The sequence below is a fragment of the Pungitius pungitius genome, chromosome 19, assembly GCF_949316345.1.
Source record: "Pungitius pungitius chromosome 19, fPunPun2.1, whole genome shotgun sequence".
Lineage (NCBI taxonomy): Eukaryota > Metazoa > Chordata > Actinopteri > Perciformes > Gasterosteidae > Pungitius > Pungitius pungitius.
Window position 1 is genome coordinate 6,783,913 of NC_084918.1, and position 21,273 is coordinate 6,805,185.

General features: G+C 49.6%; 1 protein-coding gene across 10 annotated transcripts in view; it reads right to left on the reverse strand.

Moving 5' to 3' along the window:
- Positions 1 to 620: 620 nt before the first annotated feature.
- The window catches only part of eya1 (EYA transcriptional coactivator and phosphatase 1), a 54,882-nt gene continuing 34,229 nt past the window's right edge, over positions 621 to 21,273 (reverse strand). For 7 of the 10 annotated variants that reach the window (XM_037456414.2, XM_062559302.1, XM_037456412.2 and 4 more), the window contains 11 exons: positions 19,342 to 19,424; positions 18,614 to 18,803; positions 17,802 to 17,944; positions 16,990 to 17,073; positions 13,588 to 13,677; positions 4,663 to 4,721; positions 4,378 to 4,538; positions 4,052 to 4,166; positions 3,676 to 3,797; positions 2,734 to 2,834; positions 621 to 826 (listed from right to left, as the gene is read on the reverse strand). In XM_037456414.2, the coding sequence (XP_037312311.1) occupies positions 746 to 826; positions 2,734 to 2,834; positions 3,676 to 3,797; positions 4,052 to 4,166; positions 4,378 to 4,538; positions 4,663 to 4,721; positions 13,588 to 13,677; positions 16,990 to 17,073; positions 17,802 to 17,944; positions 18,614 to 18,803; positions 19,342 to 19,424 (1,229 nt within the window). In that variant the 3' untranslated portion in view covers positions 621 to 745. The remainder of the gene's footprint in view (positions 827 to 2,733; positions 2,835 to 3,675; positions 3,798 to 4,051; positions 4,167 to 4,377; positions 4,539 to 4,662; positions 4,722 to 13,587; positions 13,678 to 16,989; positions 17,074 to 17,801; positions 17,945 to 18,613; positions 18,804 to 19,341; positions 19,425 to 21,273) is intronic. The other 3 variants (XM_037456420.2, XM_037456413.2, XM_037456416.2) reach the window with 1 other exon arrangement.

Consider the following 21,273-nt stretch of genomic DNA (forward strand, 5'->3'; position numbering starts at 1 on the left):
ACCTTCTCTGTGGCACGGCGCCACTCACAAAGTCTCCGTTCATAAATAACAAGGACGGGGGGGGGGGGGCTCCGACAGGCCGACAGAGGAGCGGTCGCCTCGTCTGTCCGTCCCGCGACGGCAGAGGCGCTTGAAGAGTAGGCGGGCGGACGAGGACACAGGAGGAGACGGGAGGAGACCACCAGTAGTCGTGGGGCCTGCGCTTTTTGCTGGAGTTTTGTTTGCGAGGCTTTCGGTAGCTCTGCTCTCTCCTCACAGGTGTGAACCCTGAAAGAGTCCCGGGCGCAAACCGGTGTGGGGGGGGGGGGCCGTAAAACACTTTGACGGCTTCAGAAAAAAAAAAAAAAACGGCCAATTCACAGTAACCAGGGCAAGCAGCTGCGGCGCCGTAAATTCACCTCTCTCCTTCGCTTCCAGAGAGCAAAAAAACAGAAAAGTTTAGGGTTAAGACGAAGTGTGACCGTATGTCAGCACATTTACCGTGTGCTCGGCCTCTTTTTTTTCTTTCTTTCTTCTTTTCCTTCCTCCATTCTCCCCTTCGTTTCTTCCTGTGTAGTGGAAGACAGACGCCAGGCAGCGCGGCGGGGAGGGGTGTGTGTGTGTGTGTGTGTGGGGGGGGGGGGGGGGTGGCTTGGGTCTTTTCTCAGCTGGGTCTGTGGCAAGCGTGGGAAGGGGACGCAGGGCCGAAGGTGAAAGGTCGCAGGGCGTGCTGAGGCGGCGCCGGGTGTACGGTGGCGCTGAGGTGCTACAAGTACTCCAGGTCCAGAGCGTGGTGGAGGGCCATGAGGTCTGAGTGGCTGGAGATCCTCCAGAAGGGCATGTTGTGCTGAGGGAGGAACGACAAACGTTTGATTTAAAAGCACAGTTTAGATTCAGATGATATAATATAATGATATTTGTTTTGTTTTTTCCCTCGGAAAAGCAAAGGTGGGCATTTTTTTAACTGAGTTAGCAACCAGAAAACGGCCACATCAATCAATAATCAAAGGAGAAAAAAAATCCTTGCTGGCAGCCCGTCCAAAGCAGAGCGTTTACACCACGGCTCATACGTTCAACGGATGGAGAAAAGCGATCATTTCAACAACGCACGCCGTCTGCGGCGCCCGCCCCCTCGCGCACGGGTCGGCGCGGCCAAAGACGGCCTCCGTGCGATTCCTCCCACGCGTTAACGTGAAGTTTTGAACCGACCGAACTCAAGCGAGCGGCGGCCTCTCCGACATAAAGGAACTCCCCGCAGGGGATATACCGCCTGCCAGTGTGTGTGTTCGGGACGGTGCAAATGAGCCGCTGTTCCCAAGCAGAGGACGGGGACGGGGACAGGGAGGGGGGAGGGGGGTGAGGTGGGGGGGGGGGGGGGGGGGGGGGGGGGGGCGGAGGAGAAACCCGAGTCGCAGAGAATGAAAGGAGCTTGTCAGGTAGAGTCCCGGGCTCCTCAGTGTGCCGAGCCCATTACGCTCCCCTTATCAAAGGTATGGCCTCTCCCAGGCATATGTTCCGCTTAGAGGAGCCTGCACTGACCCTTAAAAAGCTCTTTGCTTTTTGTTTTGTAAATTGTCTTTGCTTTTAAGTTTAAAAGCTGCCGATGCTATCTCTGCCTCCTCTCCCAGGCGAAGGCAATAACTGGAGGCAGAACGGTTTCGGGGGTTTGGGGGACTTTTTTCCTTTCTTTTTTTTTTACGGAATGAGGGCCGAGAGAACTTCTCAGACGTTCGCTTTTGTAGTTTCACACAATGTCACGTCTGATGTGTGCCTCCTGACGGGTGTAATTGTTGTGTTATTTCAAGTCCTCCCTGATGTTGACACAGAAACCTTTTACCGCATGCCGTGTCGTGGGACTCGCAGCACTCAGACGGAGGGGAAATAAAAACGCCTTATCCTTCCATCAATGTCACACTCCGACAACTCAAGACGAAGACATTTGCATCTTTTTTCCACAATCATCCCTCAAGTCCTTATTCCCAGGGTGTGTTCGCTTTCCATAACACGGAGCTATTGCTTTACACACTTCTCCAGGGTAAAGGGGGTTGCTACATCTTCCCTAATCGCTCTTCATCTGTCCTCACGCTTCTCCTCGCTGTTTACCGAAAAACAGGTGAAAGGGGAGCTGGTGGCTTTTCAAAGGGAGTGCGTGCCGGCACCGTAACTGTCAGTGAAACATTCGTTCCTAAGCCGCTGATTCGTTTGCTAATGAATATCCCCGCCGGGAGCTCGGTCAGAAAACGCCGAGTGCACGAGAGCCGACAGGCAGGAGGCATCCGAACAGATCCCAAAACCGCGTCACGCTGACAGGCTCGGCTTTGCAGCGAATATTCTGATTTCATCGACAATGATTTGAGTCTCCTTTATGCCTTCAATGGGTCCGAGAGGGGCTAGCGTTACACGGCACGGCATTCACGCCGCTCAGGGCACCCAGCGGGAATATATAATTATGCCATCTACTCCCCTCCCCTGCCCTGCGAACCTGAGATGGCGGAGGAAGAGCGCTGATTACACACTACGGACTTTCTCTCTTGTACTCGGACGCCCCTATGAGAGCGCTGATCCTTTTCCTTTGGAGAAGTATGGCAGGTATGTTTTGTGTTGGGCAAGCATTCATGATGAACTCCTGACCCCTGCAGAACGCTCAAACATTTCCTTTTCTCCCATCCCTGTGCACTTGTAGATGAATGTTTCCCCCCAGACGACTCGACGGTGCGTGCAGTGTGTGGTATCTGTTCTTCCAGAACTTCTTACCTTTTTCGAGCCTTGCTCCTCTTCCACACCGTCTCCAACAACAATGTAAACAACTTTCCTCCCGAACCTTTGAATCACTCTCTCAAAGCAGCTCTCCTTCCCTGTGTGTGGGGGGGGGGGGAGTCAACAGCAGGGCGTTAGTGGAGCGTCGAGTGGACGCAAACAGATACAAAGGCGCTCGAACGGAGCCACTCTAAAACACCGGCGGGTTGACTCAAAAGGCGCAGGGTGACAAGAGCCCCTCTAAAAACACACGGCGCGTAGGAAGTAGGGCAGAGTGCAAACACTCTGAGCCCAGCGAGGAGACGCGATAAGATCAGCCCTCAGATGAAGGCGATCTGAAAAGCATTAACTCCCCGGCCATGGGACAAATGAACTCAAATCAGCCCGAAATCACTCTTGCGTGGGCCAGGGTTCTGGTTGGGAGCAACCAGTGCGCTTATCGCCTGGATGGAGCCCTGAGCTCGCGCTCGCCTCCAACTCTACGCCGATGGGCCCGAAAACGCCCCGTGGGAGTCAAGCTTGATGTTTATTTTGCATTTGAAGCAGTGGAGAAGGGGAAGGGACAGGAGGAAAAAAGAGGGAGGGGGGGGTTCGTAGTAGGAGGGGGAGGAGGAAGAGCGGGGGGGGGTCTCGTAGCTGTGGAATGACATAAATGTGCAGAAGTGGTTTCATATGCAGAGAGTGAACAGGAGAGGCCTCGGGAGGCCCAGAGAATAATCCCGGGCTGATTTGGGCCTGTTCCTTCATAGAAGAAGAACATCAACGCTCTCCGGTGACCGAACGTCCCACCCCATCCACGCCTCCGTCCCATCACTGAGGTAGCGCGTGTGTCTCGAATTTGATACACTCAACCAGGCTAAAACAACAAGCATTAATGTCCCACAGTGATAGATTGATCACGGAGGACGAAACCAGAGAGGATTGAAAACCCACATTTACCTATTTTGGTTGCACTATAAATATTCTCGATGGGAAAGACAATCCCCAAGCCGTAGAGCAGGACCTTGGCCAGCGCAGGGATGAGCTGCGTGGTGGTCACCAGGATGTTCACACAGTTTGACCTGCGGAGGGGAGACAGAGGAGGAGAGCAAAGGGATGACATCATTCTACATCGCTCCGAGGGGAGGACAAAGAAGAAAACACAGAACAAACGACACCGCAATGTATCAAACGCGTGAAAACACGTCCTGCCCCCGAAGGATCGAGCTTTGACTCTAGTTGGATCTCCATGCACACTTTCACATAGTTTAGGAGTACGGAGTTGACTTATTTACACCACATGACGGTTTATGTATGTACGGCACTGGGTTCCTACCTTGAGTGGATTAACGTTAGTGCTTTCAGTGCCAGTGTTAACCAGGAGTCCGTCAAGGCTTCAACTTCTGCTCGCAATTGCAACCAGGCTTCCCTTTTGGCCGGGCCCAGCAGACCTGAAACGCAGGGGGAACATTGTTTGGGTTGGACTGGCCTTCAGAACACCACCGAAATAGTCAGTAGACATTTTCCCCCCCGAAACCGAGTGGTGTGGCGTGTGCGCTTTGAGAGCACGCGCACATGGCGGCACCCGCACATCTGCAAACTCATTTCTACTTCGACAGATCTCCACAGAGCAGCGCTGCTCGCAGGAGGGGGGGGGATTACCTCCGACGTTGTTTTTGTAGGTGGTGTAGATTTCTTTTACGCGTCTGTAGCGGAAGGCCAGTTTTCTCATCCAGTCCACGCCTCCCCGCACGCCCGTGGCCAGGCACAGATTGGCGCTGGTCGCCGCGGCGTGGAAACCGTCGGCGCCGAAGTTATACGTGCTGTGAGGGTGGGGACGAAGAGGAGAAGAGCGGACTCTTGTCAGCGCGGGCCGAGCACCGAGCAAATGGCACGGTTTTGTTCTGATGGTTTTGGAGGGAGAGCTAAAGGGCTCCAGTGTTGTACCTCAGATCCTGGCCGTTGTCATCGGAGGACACGTCGTCGATATGTACCTGGTCACATTCCTGCGAGACGAAACGAGTCATTTGATTAGGATTCTCTCGAAGGTCACTTGACTTTAAGGGGAAAGAACTTTCCCCACATGTTCCTTGTAATTTCTCACTAGAAACAGCACATGCATTCAGGAATTTGTGCTTTTGGCTGGACACCTCATTCTTAATCCCATTCGCCTTGACTTTCGCTTTATAGCCTTTGAAGACGTTCCTCAACTCATTTTTCTTTCCCTTTTGCCCACACCAGCTGTGTCCAAACAGAAACTAACCTTGTCATTAGCCAGAGTGGACTGCGACCACTAGAGGGGTCTCAAGATATGCATACGCACAGACATCATTTGGTCTCAATCCAGCAACTCCAACTGGCGTTCGAACGAGTCGTGTCTGCGAGGTCTGACATGAATACGTACAGAACAAGGACGGGGGGGGGGGGTTGGGGGGGTCGCTGGCTCCTCTTGGAAAGGTAGAGGGATTCTGCAGCTCTGCACTGATTCCGCCGGTACACAGTAACACAATCCAGACTTTCTGGCAAATGTAACCTACTAGAAAAATTGAACCTGATGCTAACCGCCAATGAAATTATGACCCCTGATTGCTGCCGCGCCACACACCAACACGGCCCCGGGGCCAGTCAGCCGGCAAAAAGAGCGCAGGAGAAAGCAGCGAAAAAAGAAAGAAAAAAAAAAAATCTGTTATTAGTTTTCCATTTATGGGCGAGCCGTAGCGCCTCCCCCTTCGTCGCCTCTCTCCCTTCCCCTCAGCCGGCTGCAATGCGAGGGAGTCCCGCCTTGGCATTGGGATCAACACATTTCACTTGGGACGGGGGAAGAAAGAGGCTGGAAGACCTTATTGTTTTTTTGCAGCAATTTGGTTTTAGCACCGGTATCGTCAAGTGCAAAAGGCTTTGAAATTGATCGTGACGTCAGACTCTTAATTTGTTTAAGCCCTAATCTAGAACGAATAACAGGCAGCGTATCGATATCTCCATCGAGTGCTTTAAAGAATTTACCCCGGAAAGCTGCAAGTTTGCGACGTGCTGTGTAGCCGCCAACTATTTGTGAGCCTCACCTGTTTAAAGTTACGCTAGAAATAATAATTTCTCATGGAAATTGAATCTTGAGGGGGAAGAATTCCTCCGGTCTCGAGTATGAAAAAATCCCTCCCGATTATTTAAGCTTTTTAATTAAGTTCCATCCGGCTGTTAAGACACCAAAACACAGAAAGGACTTCCTTGTTTTAAGTCAATCTAACTGAGGCCAAATGCTGACGTTATTGCATTCCTCTCTAGTGCTAGAGCAGGGTAAGGGTAAGGGCTTTGGACTGTAAACCTTTTTTATTTTACTGGTTCCCCTCTGAACAAATTTTTCATCTCCCCGGATTTGTGGGGAAAGGGAGGGAAGAGCGACGTGGGGAGAAACTCAAACCAGCTGTTCTTTAACAGAATTAAAATCTTGACCCCCCCAACCCCTGCTCTAATGCAGCCATTCTCTCGCCAAACCTCTCCCAGCAAGCCCCGAGATCCAAAGAGGAAAAGACTTTGACCCTGTGACCCCTTCTCCCCCCCCCCCCCCCTCTCCGGGGTTCCGCCACCCCGATAACGGGGGAGGGAGGGGGGGGGGGGGTGTGTGTGGTGGAAGGGTAGAGAGGTGGAGATGGTGGAGAGCGGTGGGGCAAAGGCTCTGGGAGAGAGAGTCCACAGTGACCTCACACGGAGCGAGCGCTGAGCCCCACGTTCCACAGGATGGACCGCCAATTGGAAATGGGGTGCTGGCAGTGGGAGGGGGGGGCTCTCTTGGCCTAATCTCTTTTTGCACAATCACCGGCAGATCTTTAATAGTTAAATAAAGCAGCAATTTGTCCCGGCTCGGAGATTTGCTGCCAACAAATTTGCGGGTAATTTGTGTTTGTGAATTATCCCCCGAATTATTTCTCTTCTCGGGGCGAAGCCAGGACCAGAAGTATCGACGTGCTTAATTTCTTAAGTAGTGCAGGCAAGTCGTTTTTTTGTTGTTGAGGAAAACAAAACTGCACGCTGGCTTAAGCCCCTCGTAAAGCCTTCTTTCAAAGCATTGTGGGGCAGGTGACTGGAATGCTTCATATTATCCTGTAATTACTTGCCGGTGAATCAGGCGCAATCAGCCGACAGCAAAGCACTGGTTTGGTACGTCATTGGCTAATTGTACGCTGTCTCCTGGTACCTTGTTAGACAACAATAGTCCCCATGTTTGTTCTTCCCCTGTAATGCGTTTCTTTCAGAGTCTGACAGCCAGCGTGGCTCAAAACAGCCATGTGAGAAGCATACTAGTCATCATGGTAATTATGGGCCTGGGTGCCAGCGCGAGAACTCCGACATGACCTGAAACACATAAATATGTCTCAGTAATTAGGCCTAACTGTGCCTAATTATAATTGCTGCCTGATTGTGAATGATTTTTCATGGACTTTTCCCAAATTCCTTAAAGCTAATAAACACATCGAACCTCGATAAATGTTGAAGTGTTAAAAGGAAATTCAAACAAAAAAAGAAAAATACTGCTTTACATTTTTAGATGTTTTAATTTTGGAATTATTACACATACTACAACGCTCAATTAACTGAGCTTGAGACCTCCTTTTTTGTACGTTTGCGCTTTGAATAAATAGGGAAAGGGTGGAAGAATGCGCAGACTCCAACAATTACTGCTCCCAGCTGGGGGCCTGGCGTAAACCTCTGCACGGGCTAAGGGGAAAGCTAATAGCCGAGTTGTCTGTGGGCAATTTTGTACAGTACCCCTTACGCATACTCATTAGGAGGCACTTGAAGGCCTCGTAAACACCACAGAGCCGTGGATGGTGCAGGTTCAAGTGGTGAACTCCGAAATGCCAAATAAATAAAACGTGTGTGGAAAAATTGATGAATACAGGGTTAAGGTAGAAAGAAAAGTAAAAACAACTGTCAGACTTTTTTTCTGTTTTGATAATGTTGGCCTGGGAAACATTATGTCCTAAATATAGAGACTTTATCAAAAAGGAACGAATCATCATCAAGCCACCGACTCATTGGAAGTAAAAGTAAAAGTATCGTCATTTTGTATGAAATGAACAATGGACACTGCTCCAAGACGGTGGCACTTTAAGGGAATCTCTTAGAACCTTTGGAACGCGTCTTTTCCGTCAAATACCCTCTGCCCGCCCCCCCCAATCCCCCCCCATTCACCGAGCAAACAGCGGTCTCTCTAAAACCGACATCACCACTAACTCACACCAGATGTTTCTACTGTAGCCAGGAGTGAAGACCCTCCACCAGAAGCCGTCGCAATTACTCCTTAAGCAAACACTACGTCTCTCTGTTATATGTATCAGCAGCATTCTTTCTTTATCTGAGCCACCCAACGGTCCGCAGCTCCACGGGAGAAAGATGCCAAAGGGATGCTCAATTGAGGCTTCGCTCGCCCTCTCTCGCCCTCTCTCCCCCGTGTCCCTGTGCAATTCCCCCTGGTCCGCCGAAAGCCATCAGAGCCCCCTTTGTTCTCCCGGCGTCTGTCACTGAGCAATCAGCGAGGACGGGTCGGAGTCCTCCTGTTGCGGCCCCCGGAGGGGGAGAGAGAGAGAGAGAGAGAGAGCTCGGGGTGGCGACCGCAACAGTCAGAGCCCGAGGGGGGGGGGGGGGGGGGTGAGGGGGGGAGAGGAGGGGAAAGACGTCGGCGGGCTGGCCAAACGCGTGTTTCCAAAACACGGCCCGAGGATCCGGACTGACTCGTAGATCCGCTTCCCCGTCCCGTGAAGGTCTATGAGGTCACTGTCCATTTGTTAGGTACGCCCCCCCCCCCCCCCTCTCTCTCTCTCTCTCCGGTGAGGGTGGTCAGAAGCGGAGTGTGAGCGACAACAGCCGTCATCACAGCATTCCTTGTCAGCCTACAGGCTGATGCCATGTGAAAAAGGCTCATCCGTGGTTCGCAGGTTCTCAATGCCGCCACTCCACCGGCAGTGGCTGTCATCTCACCCCCCCCCACCCCAACCCCTCCGCGGTCTGTGACCCCCAGCAACATCCTTCTCTGTTCCCACCACAGGCACCCCTGTCGTGGAAGAGGGGCGGGTGGGGGGGGGGGGGGGGGGGGGGCTGTGATTACCTGGGGGTCAAACACAGGATGTGAGTAACAAAGGGAGAGTTCTTCGAACCCACTTCGTTCCAATCCACAATCTGTGCTTGAACAGCCACGGAATTCAAACAGCGGCGCCAAACAAAGCACAGGTACAGGGGGAGGGGGGGGAGGGGGGGGGGGGGGTATGCTGGCTTCACCAAAAACTCACACGGTTGGGGGGAAAACAGGGAGTGCGCTTCGCTCAGGAACACACTGCTTATTTTAAGTGCTCTGCAAGTATAATGACTGGGAAAGTTGGACGTGAAAATAAAAATAATAATCAGATAGAGAGTGAAAAGTGTGAATTATTTATGCGTGATGGATAAGCTGCTTCTCATTATTCCCAATTTTTGGCGCCTAAAGTCCAAACCGCATCTCAAGGAGAGCAACATTAATGTAATATTAAATCTCAGTCGTTTCAGCATTTTCCCCTTCGGAACAAAAAGTATCCACAGAAAAGCTGTTTATTCTTGGCAAAAGGACTGTTTTTTTTCTTCTTTTTTTTTTTTTGTACAAAGTTTCTGATCTCGCCCACAGACCACGTCGGACAGGTGCTCTTTATTTTCAGGACAAGAAATCTATTCTTAAACGTCGTCATTTGTCAACGGACAGCGCTGTTACTGGAGCCCCGCCGCTGCAGGGATCGGCTGCGTTAGGGCGGCGGAGTGAAGGTCGGGGCTGAGGTGGGGATGTGTGGAGTGAAGATTGACAGGGTGGCTTGGAAAACCTCCGCGTTCTCTCTGTAGTCCTTCCAAAACACATCAGACGGCCCGAACCCCCGAGACGTGATGGAGCTAAGTCGAGGAGCATGACTGCAGCGCTGCATCGGAGGCCAGGCACACGAGGAAATAAGCCGCATTCAGTGTGAACGGGGCTAAACAAGCCCATCTGACAAAACACGCCATGCACGGAAACGGCCCCAGCAGCACACCCGTTATGCTGGATAGAGGAGGGGAAAAAAAAAAAAAAAGGTGCAGGTCTTGATGGGTTGTTCAGTTTCATGTGTTATGATAGCGTTATGGAAACATAAAAGCCGCAGTGTACAGTCGGTGACTGATCAACAGCATTATGTTCCTCCTCACTGTGAGCACAATCTAAAGAAAATACCGTCGAGGAAACGACCATAAAAGCTGCCGGTCTATACGGATGGCGAGTGCGGGATCCGACCTCTGCGGCGGGACACTGAACAAACAGAAGGACTCCAGGCTAAGAGGCTCTGGAGGAGAAAGGGAACCGTGCGGTTTCACCGCATCTGCCATTAACACGCAGCCCCCGGGTGGGAGTGACAGAGGACGTTTCAACCCTGGGGCCGAGGCCAGGAGCTATGAAAGGTAGTCCGCCCACGGTGTCACAAGGTTGCTCCACAGGTGTGTGTGTGTGTGTGTGTGTGCGGTTGAGAGTCAGGGCGACTTCCATAAGTATTTATGTATGCAGAATTTGCGGCACAACATTTTTAGCTCGCATGTCCATAAGTGTGTGAGAGAGAGGGTCCCACACAGCGTGGAGGCATCAGTGGACTAATTTAAAATGTTCCCACCTTTAGAGACCCCCCCCCCTCCCTCTCTCTCTCTCTCTCTCTGAGTGGTTTGCCCCCATGGCCTTTATACTCCAGACAGGGGAGAGGGGTTGTTTTCTCACCCAGGGAAGGGGGAGACGGCAGCCATCCCACCGTACCCCACTGAGAGGGGGGGAGCCGGGGTGAGAGGGGCCCCCGGGTTCCCACATGCGGCGCGGCGTTAGCACACCTACAGTAAACTCACAGCAGAGCTGTCAGTCTTCCAGGTCGAGCTGGGCCTCAGCGGGCTTCATTATACGCCTCAGACCATCAATTAACTCCACATGCAGCCGCACACCCAGCGCTGGTGTCACAATGGAGGCTAATGGATTTTATTTCAACAATATGATGGAAGAACAACAAATATTCTCTACCAGGTGTATTCTTTTGAAACACATTTTTATTCTAGTTATTAAAAAGAACAAATAGTCAATTCCCGAAAATAATGATATTACCTTTCCATTAGGATGTTGTTGTAGATGATTGGGTATGAGAATTTGTTTTAAATGCAACATTAATTACTGTTTATAATATCTTTATCACCGTGTTCATTAAAATACAACTTATTCTCCAGGGGAAATGAATCACAGGAGGTCACATCAGGTGAGATCGTATTGCCTTGAATTACTTTCCTAATACTTCCTTCAGTGAGAGGTTTCTGAGGTTTAAACTGACTGGTGGCTGCAGACAGTTTTTAAAAGAGCTGAAGCGATTTCATTTGAGCGTGGGGAAAGGGAGGGGAGGTTTTTTGGGAATTTAGCTGTATTTTCTTAAGGACGCAGCTTCAATTCTATGGTGAATAAAAAAAAAAAAAAGAGAGTGCTGATCCTAAAAGAGGTCAGAAGAGGGAGAATGAGGGAGAGAGGTAAGAGTGAAACTGATCCCTGTTGACCCCTTTGGTATGCCCTCTCTCTTTTTATGACTTTCCTCAGAATTGTCACTCACCAACTCTATCAATGCTCTCCAGCCCCCCTTCACACACACACACACATGCACAACACGGCTCTAGAAGGCTGAGGACAAGAATGATTGTGATGTTTAGAGGGTTGTAAACAAGCCATGTAAATTTAAAACATATCAATACATTTTTAAAAATCTGTGAATAAATCTACGTTTCCACATCCCATATTTACAGTTCTTGTGCAGATGCGGGCAGGACAACAGTGTTCGATGGACCACTCACTTATACACACACGCAAACGCGCACGCACACGCACACACACACACATGCACACGCACACGCACACACACACCCCGTTATGCTACTAACTCTGCACCTGTGTTTCTGCACAGCCTCTGGGGTCTCCCTTTATGGCTTAGACTAAATTAGATGGACCATATGCATTTCTGCACATGCTTAAATACATAACTGCTGCTGGCTGTGGTATTTATAGTTGGACTCTATTTGGCTTTATCGGAGATGCAGGGCTGTAAATCAGCACAGAGGAAACACGACTGGTTAGGCGTTGCTGAGAACTGGCACTTAACACCCGGACTGGCCCAGCTCCGTTCAAGACAAGAGCTCAATATGCCTTCAAGAGATTGTCATTTTCTCCTCTGGTCTAATTGAAAATGATCATTGAGGCGTCTGCATCTTTAAATTGGACCTTCTAAAAAGCATTCTTGCAGCGGACCACAGTTATAATACTGCTCTAGTCTTAGCTGGAAAATGTCTACAGCCTTAAAGTGTCAAAACAAAAGCCGAGTTATTTTGTTACCGAGATAGAGCAGAAGAAAAATATACGCGTCGCATTTTACAATCGTTTCATAAGCAGCCGGAGCTGCCAATTCGTCTGTGGACGGTTTCATCACACATGAAACGGAGTCAAAACACGGGACAGATGTTGCGCAAAACCACATTTAAGCATTGTCACAAACTGCAATTTTTTCTTCAAATGATTGGGGCACATCTATTAAATGAAGTGCAGCTACACTGGATTCTACATGGCCGGGGCATAAGGAAATATTTAACCAGTCAATTGCAGCCAATTAACTTTGATCACGATGACTGCGTTTGGCATCGCAGTCACTCGTCTGTCCGGGGGAGGACCAGCGTTTTCCTTCCCTGTCCCTCTCTCTGCAGTTATTTCCTCCTTCTTGGGCTTCGCTTCGTGCAACGCCGCCGAACGCGACGGTGAGTAATGAGACTTGGCAGAGCGGCCCGCGGATCTCTTCACACTTAAGTATCAAACCAAACATTTCCTCCACTGTGAGGTCAGCGTGAAGCGGGACACGGAGGGAAAGTGCTGGGTCAGTGGGATCTGATTCAGCGGGAGAAAGACACTCGGGGAGGAGGAGGAGGAGGCGGGAACGAGGATTGCGAAAAAAAGAAAAAAGAAATCATAGACGGGGGATTGGAGAGAGAGCCATAGTGTTGAGGGACATAGCGTTGAGATGAATTGCTTTGTTTATTGTTAGATAGTGATGAGTACTGATGTTTAGCCGGTTACAACATCTGGATCTGGGAGGAGAATAGCGGCTGCACTTAATGTGCATGTTATGTAAGGAGAAAATGTGGCGCACACTTTTCTGTACATAACATTCTCATAAGCATCTCTGACCCTCCGGTCTCCTACCCCCCCCCCCCCCACCCCCCCACCCCCAGAGTGTCTGCTTCACTCCAATGTCCCACCACACACACACACACACACACACACACCTCCCTGCCCTTGATCCCCTCTATTCCTGTGCCCCCAGGGGCAGATTTTACACTCGCCCTGCATGAACCAGGGAGGGGGAGGGGGGAGGAATGGCGTGGGAGGGGAGATGGCGGGGGCTTCATACCGTGACGCCCGGGTCTGGTGTGTATGTGGACAGCGACCCCGAGCACGCAGCATGACACAAGACGGACCAGAGCGGCGGCCACAGGAACACCGGAGCTTGACAAATTGGGCAGGCGGCTATGGGAGTGGGGAGGTGGCGGGGGGGGGGGGGGGGGGGGGGGGGGGGCGCGGAGGCTTACAGCACACGTACAACTCATGGTAGCCCGAGGCAATAGTTCACCACCATGGGACGGATAACTGGGAAACAGGCTCCCCGCTTTGAAACAGTTGTCGCTGCTTTAAACTGAAATCTTGACGGACCGTTTTGTCCACGCTCCTGTCGCGCATTCCTCTCTGACCCCCCCGGACCATCGCGGGGTGAACGGAAGGCCTTTGGGGGAGCTGGAGCAAGAGAGAAAAAAACAACAAAATAGACTCACCTCCAGGTCGTTAAAGAATAGGTGTGTGTCGGCCAAGTTGAAGATCATCTCTTCCATCCTCAGGCCTAATGATACAGATGACGGAGGATCCTGGAAAACGGACAAAAATAATTATCTCATTTAAAAATCTTTCCTCTGGTGACTCTGCTCCATCTGTGGGGGTTAACGTGAAACAATAAATAACGCTGTTCCCTGTAAATCACTCAATTAACACGGAATCCCTTTAAATTCCTCAGCGGGCTGTTCCCATAAAATGAAGACATTAGGTGGACTTGAAAGTTCCAGCCTCTGTTTACGACTCTCCCAAAAGCGACCAGAATAGTCATCAGAAACGCCGCAGACTTGAACGAATGCAGTAAAAGCACGTCACCTCTCGGGAGGGGTGGTCGATTTAAAAGAGGTGGGGGTCACGGTCTCATCGTAAATAGACCATTCGTCCCATGCTTGTGCTGATCCGTCATCTGATTGTCTCCCTTTGCACTCCCCCCCTGAGTATTGACATCTAAAATCAGTTAAAAAGAAAAATCCTAATGGAGCCGGCCCAACTGCAACCTTTTCCTAAAATCATGATCTGTGATTAATGGGACATGTGCAGTATTGGCGATAGGGTTGCGTTGTCTGTAAGATAAAACCCAGACAAGAGTCAACTGCATTGAAAATAGTTAATGAACCTGTGACAATGTGTGCAATTTTCCTTTTAAAAAGATAATGAATTGACAAAAAGTCCTCAGTGCTTCTCGGCATTATCATAAAAGTTTACACAGTGTGTGGTCATGTGTCACATTTATTCTGAAGATCCCCTATTATCATAAACCACATACAAATCATGTTACAATTAATTAACTGACTGGATAGTTGAGCTACCATTCTTTTCTTTTGTTGCGCATATTAAATACCCCTATTTTTAATCTTAAATCTTTAATCAACTGATTGTCTTCGTCGAGCAAAGGATGAAGGGAGACAATAGCCGGCTGTGGAGGAGGATTGTCTGCAGCCGGGTGAGACTGCATTCAAGACGGGACCATGAAGCAGGGATTACAGAGTTAAACCACCTAAAGACACACCGGAGCTTTCTGCTGATTAACTGCCACACCCCACAACGCTTACGTTTTCACCCGAAATGACAGCGGACGACCCACACAGGTAGACCTCAACCCCCCACTTGTAGAGGCTTTCATCCCCCCTCCTCTTAACCTCCCGGTGCCAATCAATCTTTCACCCGAAATTCATCAAAAATAATTAAGCCTCCCACATCAACCGGCTACCGGCTCCCTCTCCCCATACCCTCCGCCGCTGTTGGCTGCTTTAGCATAAAGGGCTGGTTTGGTGGGGAAAAAAAGGCAGAGAATCCTTTCCAATTGAATCTAAGCAATCCGTCAGTGAGGAAGTTAAGAATACAAGCAGGCCAGAAGGCCAAAGTGCTGCTGCTGCTGTCGCTGCGCCGGAGCCACCTGTCCCGAGACGTCAGTGCCATCCGCAGGGGCGCCAAGTCCACCCCCCCCCCCCCCTCCCTCCTATGAGCCTCGTACCAATAACAACCCCCCATCCATCCCCACCCACTTTAAGCTCTGGCTCTGTGCAGCCCAATGGCGGCACAGCTGGCCTCAGCCGTCAGCTTTATGGGGGTGAGCTGCCTTAATGCCAATTAAAAGGGCTGATAAGAGCAGCAGTGTGTTTATCTGTGTATGGGACGGAGGAGAAGAAGAAGGAGAAGAAGGAGAAAGTATGTGGGAGGTCACAGCGAGAGAAGGTGTGGACATCTATTTATAGTAGGCTCAGAGCAGCTAAGGGGGGGGGGGGAAAGTGTTTGGTAACTTTTGTGTTCGTGCCACTGGGACGGGTGTGACACGAATGACAAGACGGGCGGGAGAAGAAGGGCCGGTTGTCGTGGCGCACGTTGGTCTGGTTCACTTTCTTTTACAGAGGATCTGCTGGTCTGAGGGGCTTCGAGGCAGCGTACTTTGTGTTCGCTGCGAACAAGCACGTCTCCATCTCATGACGCTTCTTTAATGTGAAAGCGTCAGCAGTTTGGAGCACGAGAAAAAACTTTAGTAAAACAAGAAAGGAACTGAAATGTGCCGAGGAGGGGAAAAAAAGAGGGAACAAAAGAGAAAACAGAGAGTGAGAGGGACTCTAGCGGCTGTCACATCCTATATGAGTCCTGATGAAACGGGCCCTTATGGAGTCAGGAGTGTTTCCTGTTTCAGAGGAGCACACTGGAGACCCTGTGTATGCACGAGAGTGTGTGTGTGTGTGTGTGGGGGGGCTGGAGAGCCCCTCATCACGGAGCCACAGCTCCCTAAGCCTTGGCTCTCTCTTTACCCAGCATGCAGGGCTCAGAACAAAGTAAATAAACAGTGGAGGGTCGCGGGGCAGCCCTCTTTCACCCCAAAAACAAAACACTGCCCCCATCAAACACCCCTCATACCAGAACAAAGGCGCAGAGCTCGGGCTGCAGACGCTAAGCTCTGTGACATATGAGGAGCAATATGTCATTTTGGACTTCAAAACCAGACAACTCCATAGCCAAAACAACCGGTGATTACAAATGTTGCTGCCCCGCAGAAATAGGATTAGAGATTGATTTATCATTTAGAAAAATGTGAGAGTGATGAATTGAGTCCATAGTTCTCCATTTATCCATGTTAAAAAAAAAATGATCGGAAGCACGATGATGGCTATATGGAGCCCATGACCTCAACCAAACCATGAGAATAGGATTTTGCTGTATTTCCCAAATTGTTTGTTTAGAAAGTTTAAATTTAGAGGGGCAATTTACATGGAACAACAAATAGCAAAGTCTAGAAAAGTAAACTCTTCCTCTTATAAGCATTCGGTGACATGGGAGGGAAAATGACCTTCCAGTGAAATAACGTGCAATGCATTTTTCGCTGCATCCTAATTAAGGCAGGTTTGAGAAAAATCTCTCTCCTGGTTTGGGTTCTGACTGAATTACATTGGGTGGACTCGGTTTCCTGCCCCCGGGTCCCCTGGGAGACTCCTCTCTGAAAAGGATGGATTGAGAAGCACTTAATTAAACTAACAATGTGGCATTTCTGAAGGAGAAAGGAACACTTAAGATGTGTCAATAGACATCCAGAGTGCAACTGTCGTGAGCCCCTCCAGCTGAGCCCCGAGCAGCCATGCAAAGCTGCGACAGCTGCAGAGAGCAGTCAAATACTTGTCAGGCCTCATTGGCCCTATTAAAAAAAAGAAACAATTATCTGTACATTGAGTTCTGCTCTATCTTCTCACTATGAGGCTCGGTGAAATCTATCCCCTGGTCATTGACCATTTCAAACCCCACTAATCCCCCCCCCCCTCTCCCCTTCTTTTTTTTGTTTAAATGTGTTTCGCCGATAAAGTGCACCTACGCTACTGCCACAGTCTGATGTCACTCACCCGTCCATATCTGTTGGCATAGGAACCCGTAAGCAAGGAATGGAAAACGATGATTGTTTCATCCAGGTCCCAGATGAAAACTCGCTGGAGAGATTGGGGAGAGGGGGGGGGGGGGTGAAGAAAAAAAAGATAGAGAAAAAAGGCAAAATCAATGGTGCACTCTGTCGGGCTGCAAGGTGATCCTCCTGGTCAATAGGCCAGGAGCGTGTATTCGTGCGCCACAGGGACCGGGATCCATTTTGCCCGGGTCGGTCACCGCAGCACTCCCCCCATCCTCCCACCCCCCCCCCGCCCCCCGCCGCACGCTTTCCATTCTCGGCCCTTTACTTTAGCGTAATCAATAGCGACAAACTAATTAACCAGATATGTTAACACGGTATGATGTCACAGCTGTAGCGGGTGCTATTAACTTTGTTTAAATTCCCATCATATTAATGAAGAGCCCTCTGTGCTTATTTTGACATATGGTCACTATCAAAGTGTCGTACGGCTCATTTCTACCGTTTGCTAGTCGCAGCTCGTGTCCAGTTTTTTGACGACTGGAGCGTATACATTATTCACTTCCCCGAGGACTCACTTATTCAAAAGCCCAATTGTTTATTTACGAAGGTGTACGTGAGAACTTTATGCATGCGTTCTGTGACGTCATATATTCCACAATGCATCAATAATGCATTTATAGTTTAGGAATCAAATATTTAAGCATGAATGCCCGTCAAGTGTCGAAGCTGGCAGCCGTGTAAGTGGATTAGCGTCCGTGTGCCTCAGACAGGGCGAGGCCGTCTGTCGCCAAGGTAGCGGGCTCATCCTACCTCAAGGTCGGAGTCGGGCGGCGGGGATGGGTTGTTGTTCCTTCTTCCCCGGCCACGTGACTTTCCATCCGATGCCCGGCGCAATCGATCCGAATCCGAATCTTTAATGGGGGTTGATGGACTGTGGATGGTACTGTACTCTACTGAGAGGAAGGAAAGAAGGAAAGGAGGGGCGTATGAAAAGAGCGTATCGAAGATGAGCTATTATTTGCTTTTAGTGACCATTCGTCTTGACGTGGGACCTTACTTTGTGTTTATGCAGACCAACAGGTAACAAACATGTCATAAATCATTGGGAGGACACCGTTGCTAAAAGCCATAGTGCTCCTTGCTGATTCAATAAACGAGAGGTAATGGACTACATGTCAACGTGATGTATCAGAGATGTAATTTACATAAATTGAATGTCAATGAAATCACATTACAATTACAATAATTATATTATTTTAGTCTGATGTCTTTTGTCTTGATTGATGACCATTTCAAATGCAGTTGCAGTCAAGTTTGAATTGACTGCTAAAGATACGATCAGAGCTTCATTGCCAGATGATGCATTAATGTCACATGAAATGGTGGAAAACTCTACACCAGATCTGAAGTTAGATTTGCTTTTTTTCTTGCTTGCCACACTACGTGATGGCCTGAGACCGTTTCCTGAGGTCATCTCGTCTCTTATCGGGCGCAACGTCCAGCCCGGCGGGACGGAGGGGGCTCAGTCGTTTGAAATATGAAACATGGCTCTCAGCGGGATCAAACTCCCGATATTCAGATTACACGAGGCAACCTCGTGACCCCCGAGGTCTGATTCTTACCTGCGGGGTTCTCTGGGAGGGCCTGGCTGGTGATGCCAGTGGGTGGCTCCTGCAGGGTGTAGGTGGTGGTGGTGGTGGAGGGCGTGCTGGGGCTGGTGTTGTTACTCGTCATGTAGGGTGAGGTGTAGGGTGAGCTGTTGTAATACTGAGCATACTGCCCCTGGCCAAAGGCTGGATAACTGGCGTAGTCCTGTGGAGAAAGACAGGGTTACACATACAGGTTTGGAAATCAAGGACACAATAACAGAAAATAATTCAGAAAAAGAAGATTTAAGTTCAATGTGGTGTAAAAAGGGAATGTTTGGATCCAAAAGGTTGAGGCCAAGTGAATGGAGCAGAGTCGAGGAATAGAAGAAGGAGGTTTGGCGGAGTAATGTGAGATTTGCCCTGCACCAGTGTTGCTACTTTACAGTGCAGATTCCAAAAACATAAATGCAAACACATGTCTGTTCTGTCCTACATCTGGACAACGATCTGTCTATTTTTTATTTTTTTTACCGCTCCCTCTCTTCTGCAGCGTTATACATTTGTGTTGAAGTGCAGCAGATAATCCTGCGTACAAATCTTTTGACATCCTGACTGATTTACGTTTGAATGAGTCATGGATGAAATGTAACATATTGAGGTTGCATGTTTCATAAAGATTTCCAGGTTGCGAAGAGGTCTGCAATTCAAACTCCCAACTGATAACAGATCACAGAGGTGGAATGAGGGAAGTGCACGGCTACCTGTTGTGTGCTGTTGAAGCCGGTGGAGTTTGTCAGGGAGTTGTTCCCTGGATACAAACCCGACGTTGTTGTGAAAGTACCACCTTTGGGGAAAAATAATACTTTTGAGTGATGCATTAAATCGTGTTTCATCAAACAACACCAGCGGATCTGCACACTGCATTGCCGTCAGAGAATGAAACGGCACATTGTTGGAGAGGGGGACGTTTTTCCTTCTGTGAAAAAAACAATTTGAGGAGGTGGACAGAGGGGGGAGGCCCGAGGGAGGCCTGAGGGAGCACCGGCCTTATCTTTCTCCTCTTCCTTCCTTATCAGTGATTGGATCAGCCCCGATGAATGACGGAGGGGGGCAGGGAGGGGGTGAGGGGTGGACAGAACCTGCTCCCACAGCCGTCCGAGCCCGCACAATGTGAGGAGGACAAGAGACTTTTGTGTGTGAGCTTCCAAAGAGTGGCGTGGGGTGAGGGAGGGGGAGGGAGGGAGGGAGGGGCAGGGGGGGTGGAAACGATGGATGGAGCATGAGGGTGCGGGGAGGGGGGTGTGCATCGGCAGTCTTTTGAGAGACAGAGATGTATAGGGAAGGAGGGTGGAGGTCGCAGCACTGGGGGTAAGGCCAGGGGGGGGTTAGCAGCTCACAACCGGTCCCAATGAATATGTATGTCCCTCCTTTACACTTGTTCAAGGGATGGTCCTCAGGGGTAATTAAATCATTCAAAAGGGTTGATAGCATCTAATGGCTTAATAATATACATGACATGAGATACAGAGGAGACGAGCAGCGGAGCCCCCGGAGAACAGGACCAAGCTGTGTGTGTTTATTAAAGCTTAGACACACACACACACACACACACACACACACACACACACACACACACACACACACACACACACACACACACACACACACACACACACACACACGCATTAATGAATTAATGGAATAATATTCAGTTTTCAGCAAAACTGTTTCTGGAATGTTTACGCAGCTCGGTGTGCAATATTGTGAATTTAAAATTATATGAAAACACGCCAGTATTTAAAATAATAAATAGTAAAGCTTTGGGCAGTTGTAGACTTTTGCTGCCTAGAAACAGAAGGTTTTATGATGTTTTACAGACATTTTACACATATTGTGTCATTGCAGATATTCAAAACTTTAAAAATATGGTAGTGTCTTTTAATAAACATGTATTTGTAAAAGCCCCTTCACTCATCAATAATCAAGTAATCTTCCTGAATCTCCAAAATATCCCGCAGTTTGAGTGAAAACAAAAAAAGGGGTTGGGGGGGGTACATTAACTGTTCCTAAATGGGGGCGTAATTACACCTTTGTTCTCAGAGACAAACAGAGGGAGCTCCTTTCATCCTCTGGACATTGGCCCCGTCATGAAAGCCCTCCCACACCGTGACAAACATGAAGCAGCTTTTAGTTCGGGGGGGGGGGGGGGGGGAGTTGTGGGTTGGGGGGGGTGGGGGGGGGGGGGGGGGGGTCGGCATGAAGGGCACAGAATGGAAACCAGGAAAAAGAAAAAGACCAGTGCAGTGTTCAGCCTTGTCAGGTAGCTAAGTACCCAGCGCTGTGGCCCGAATAGAGAAACAAATACCTCCCAAAGCTCCCAAGATTACTGGGATCCACCAGTCATTTGTGCAGCTCCTCACTCTCTACTTCCAGCCACTACACACACACAGCAGATCTCTACCTTGTGTTTTCACCAAAACTAATGTTTCTCTTTGTTTGATTTATCAACGCATGCGGGGGGGAATTTTTTTCTAAGAACCTTTGCCGCTCTCCACAGAAAGTTCAACGCCAGGCGAAAGCCTGACGGAGCGGTACGACGGAGACCAGGAGGGAGAAGGACAACAACGTGACCCCGAGGCTCGGCTCATAAAAGCTCTCATGGGCAGGGTTTGAGGGTTGCTCTGTGGAGAACA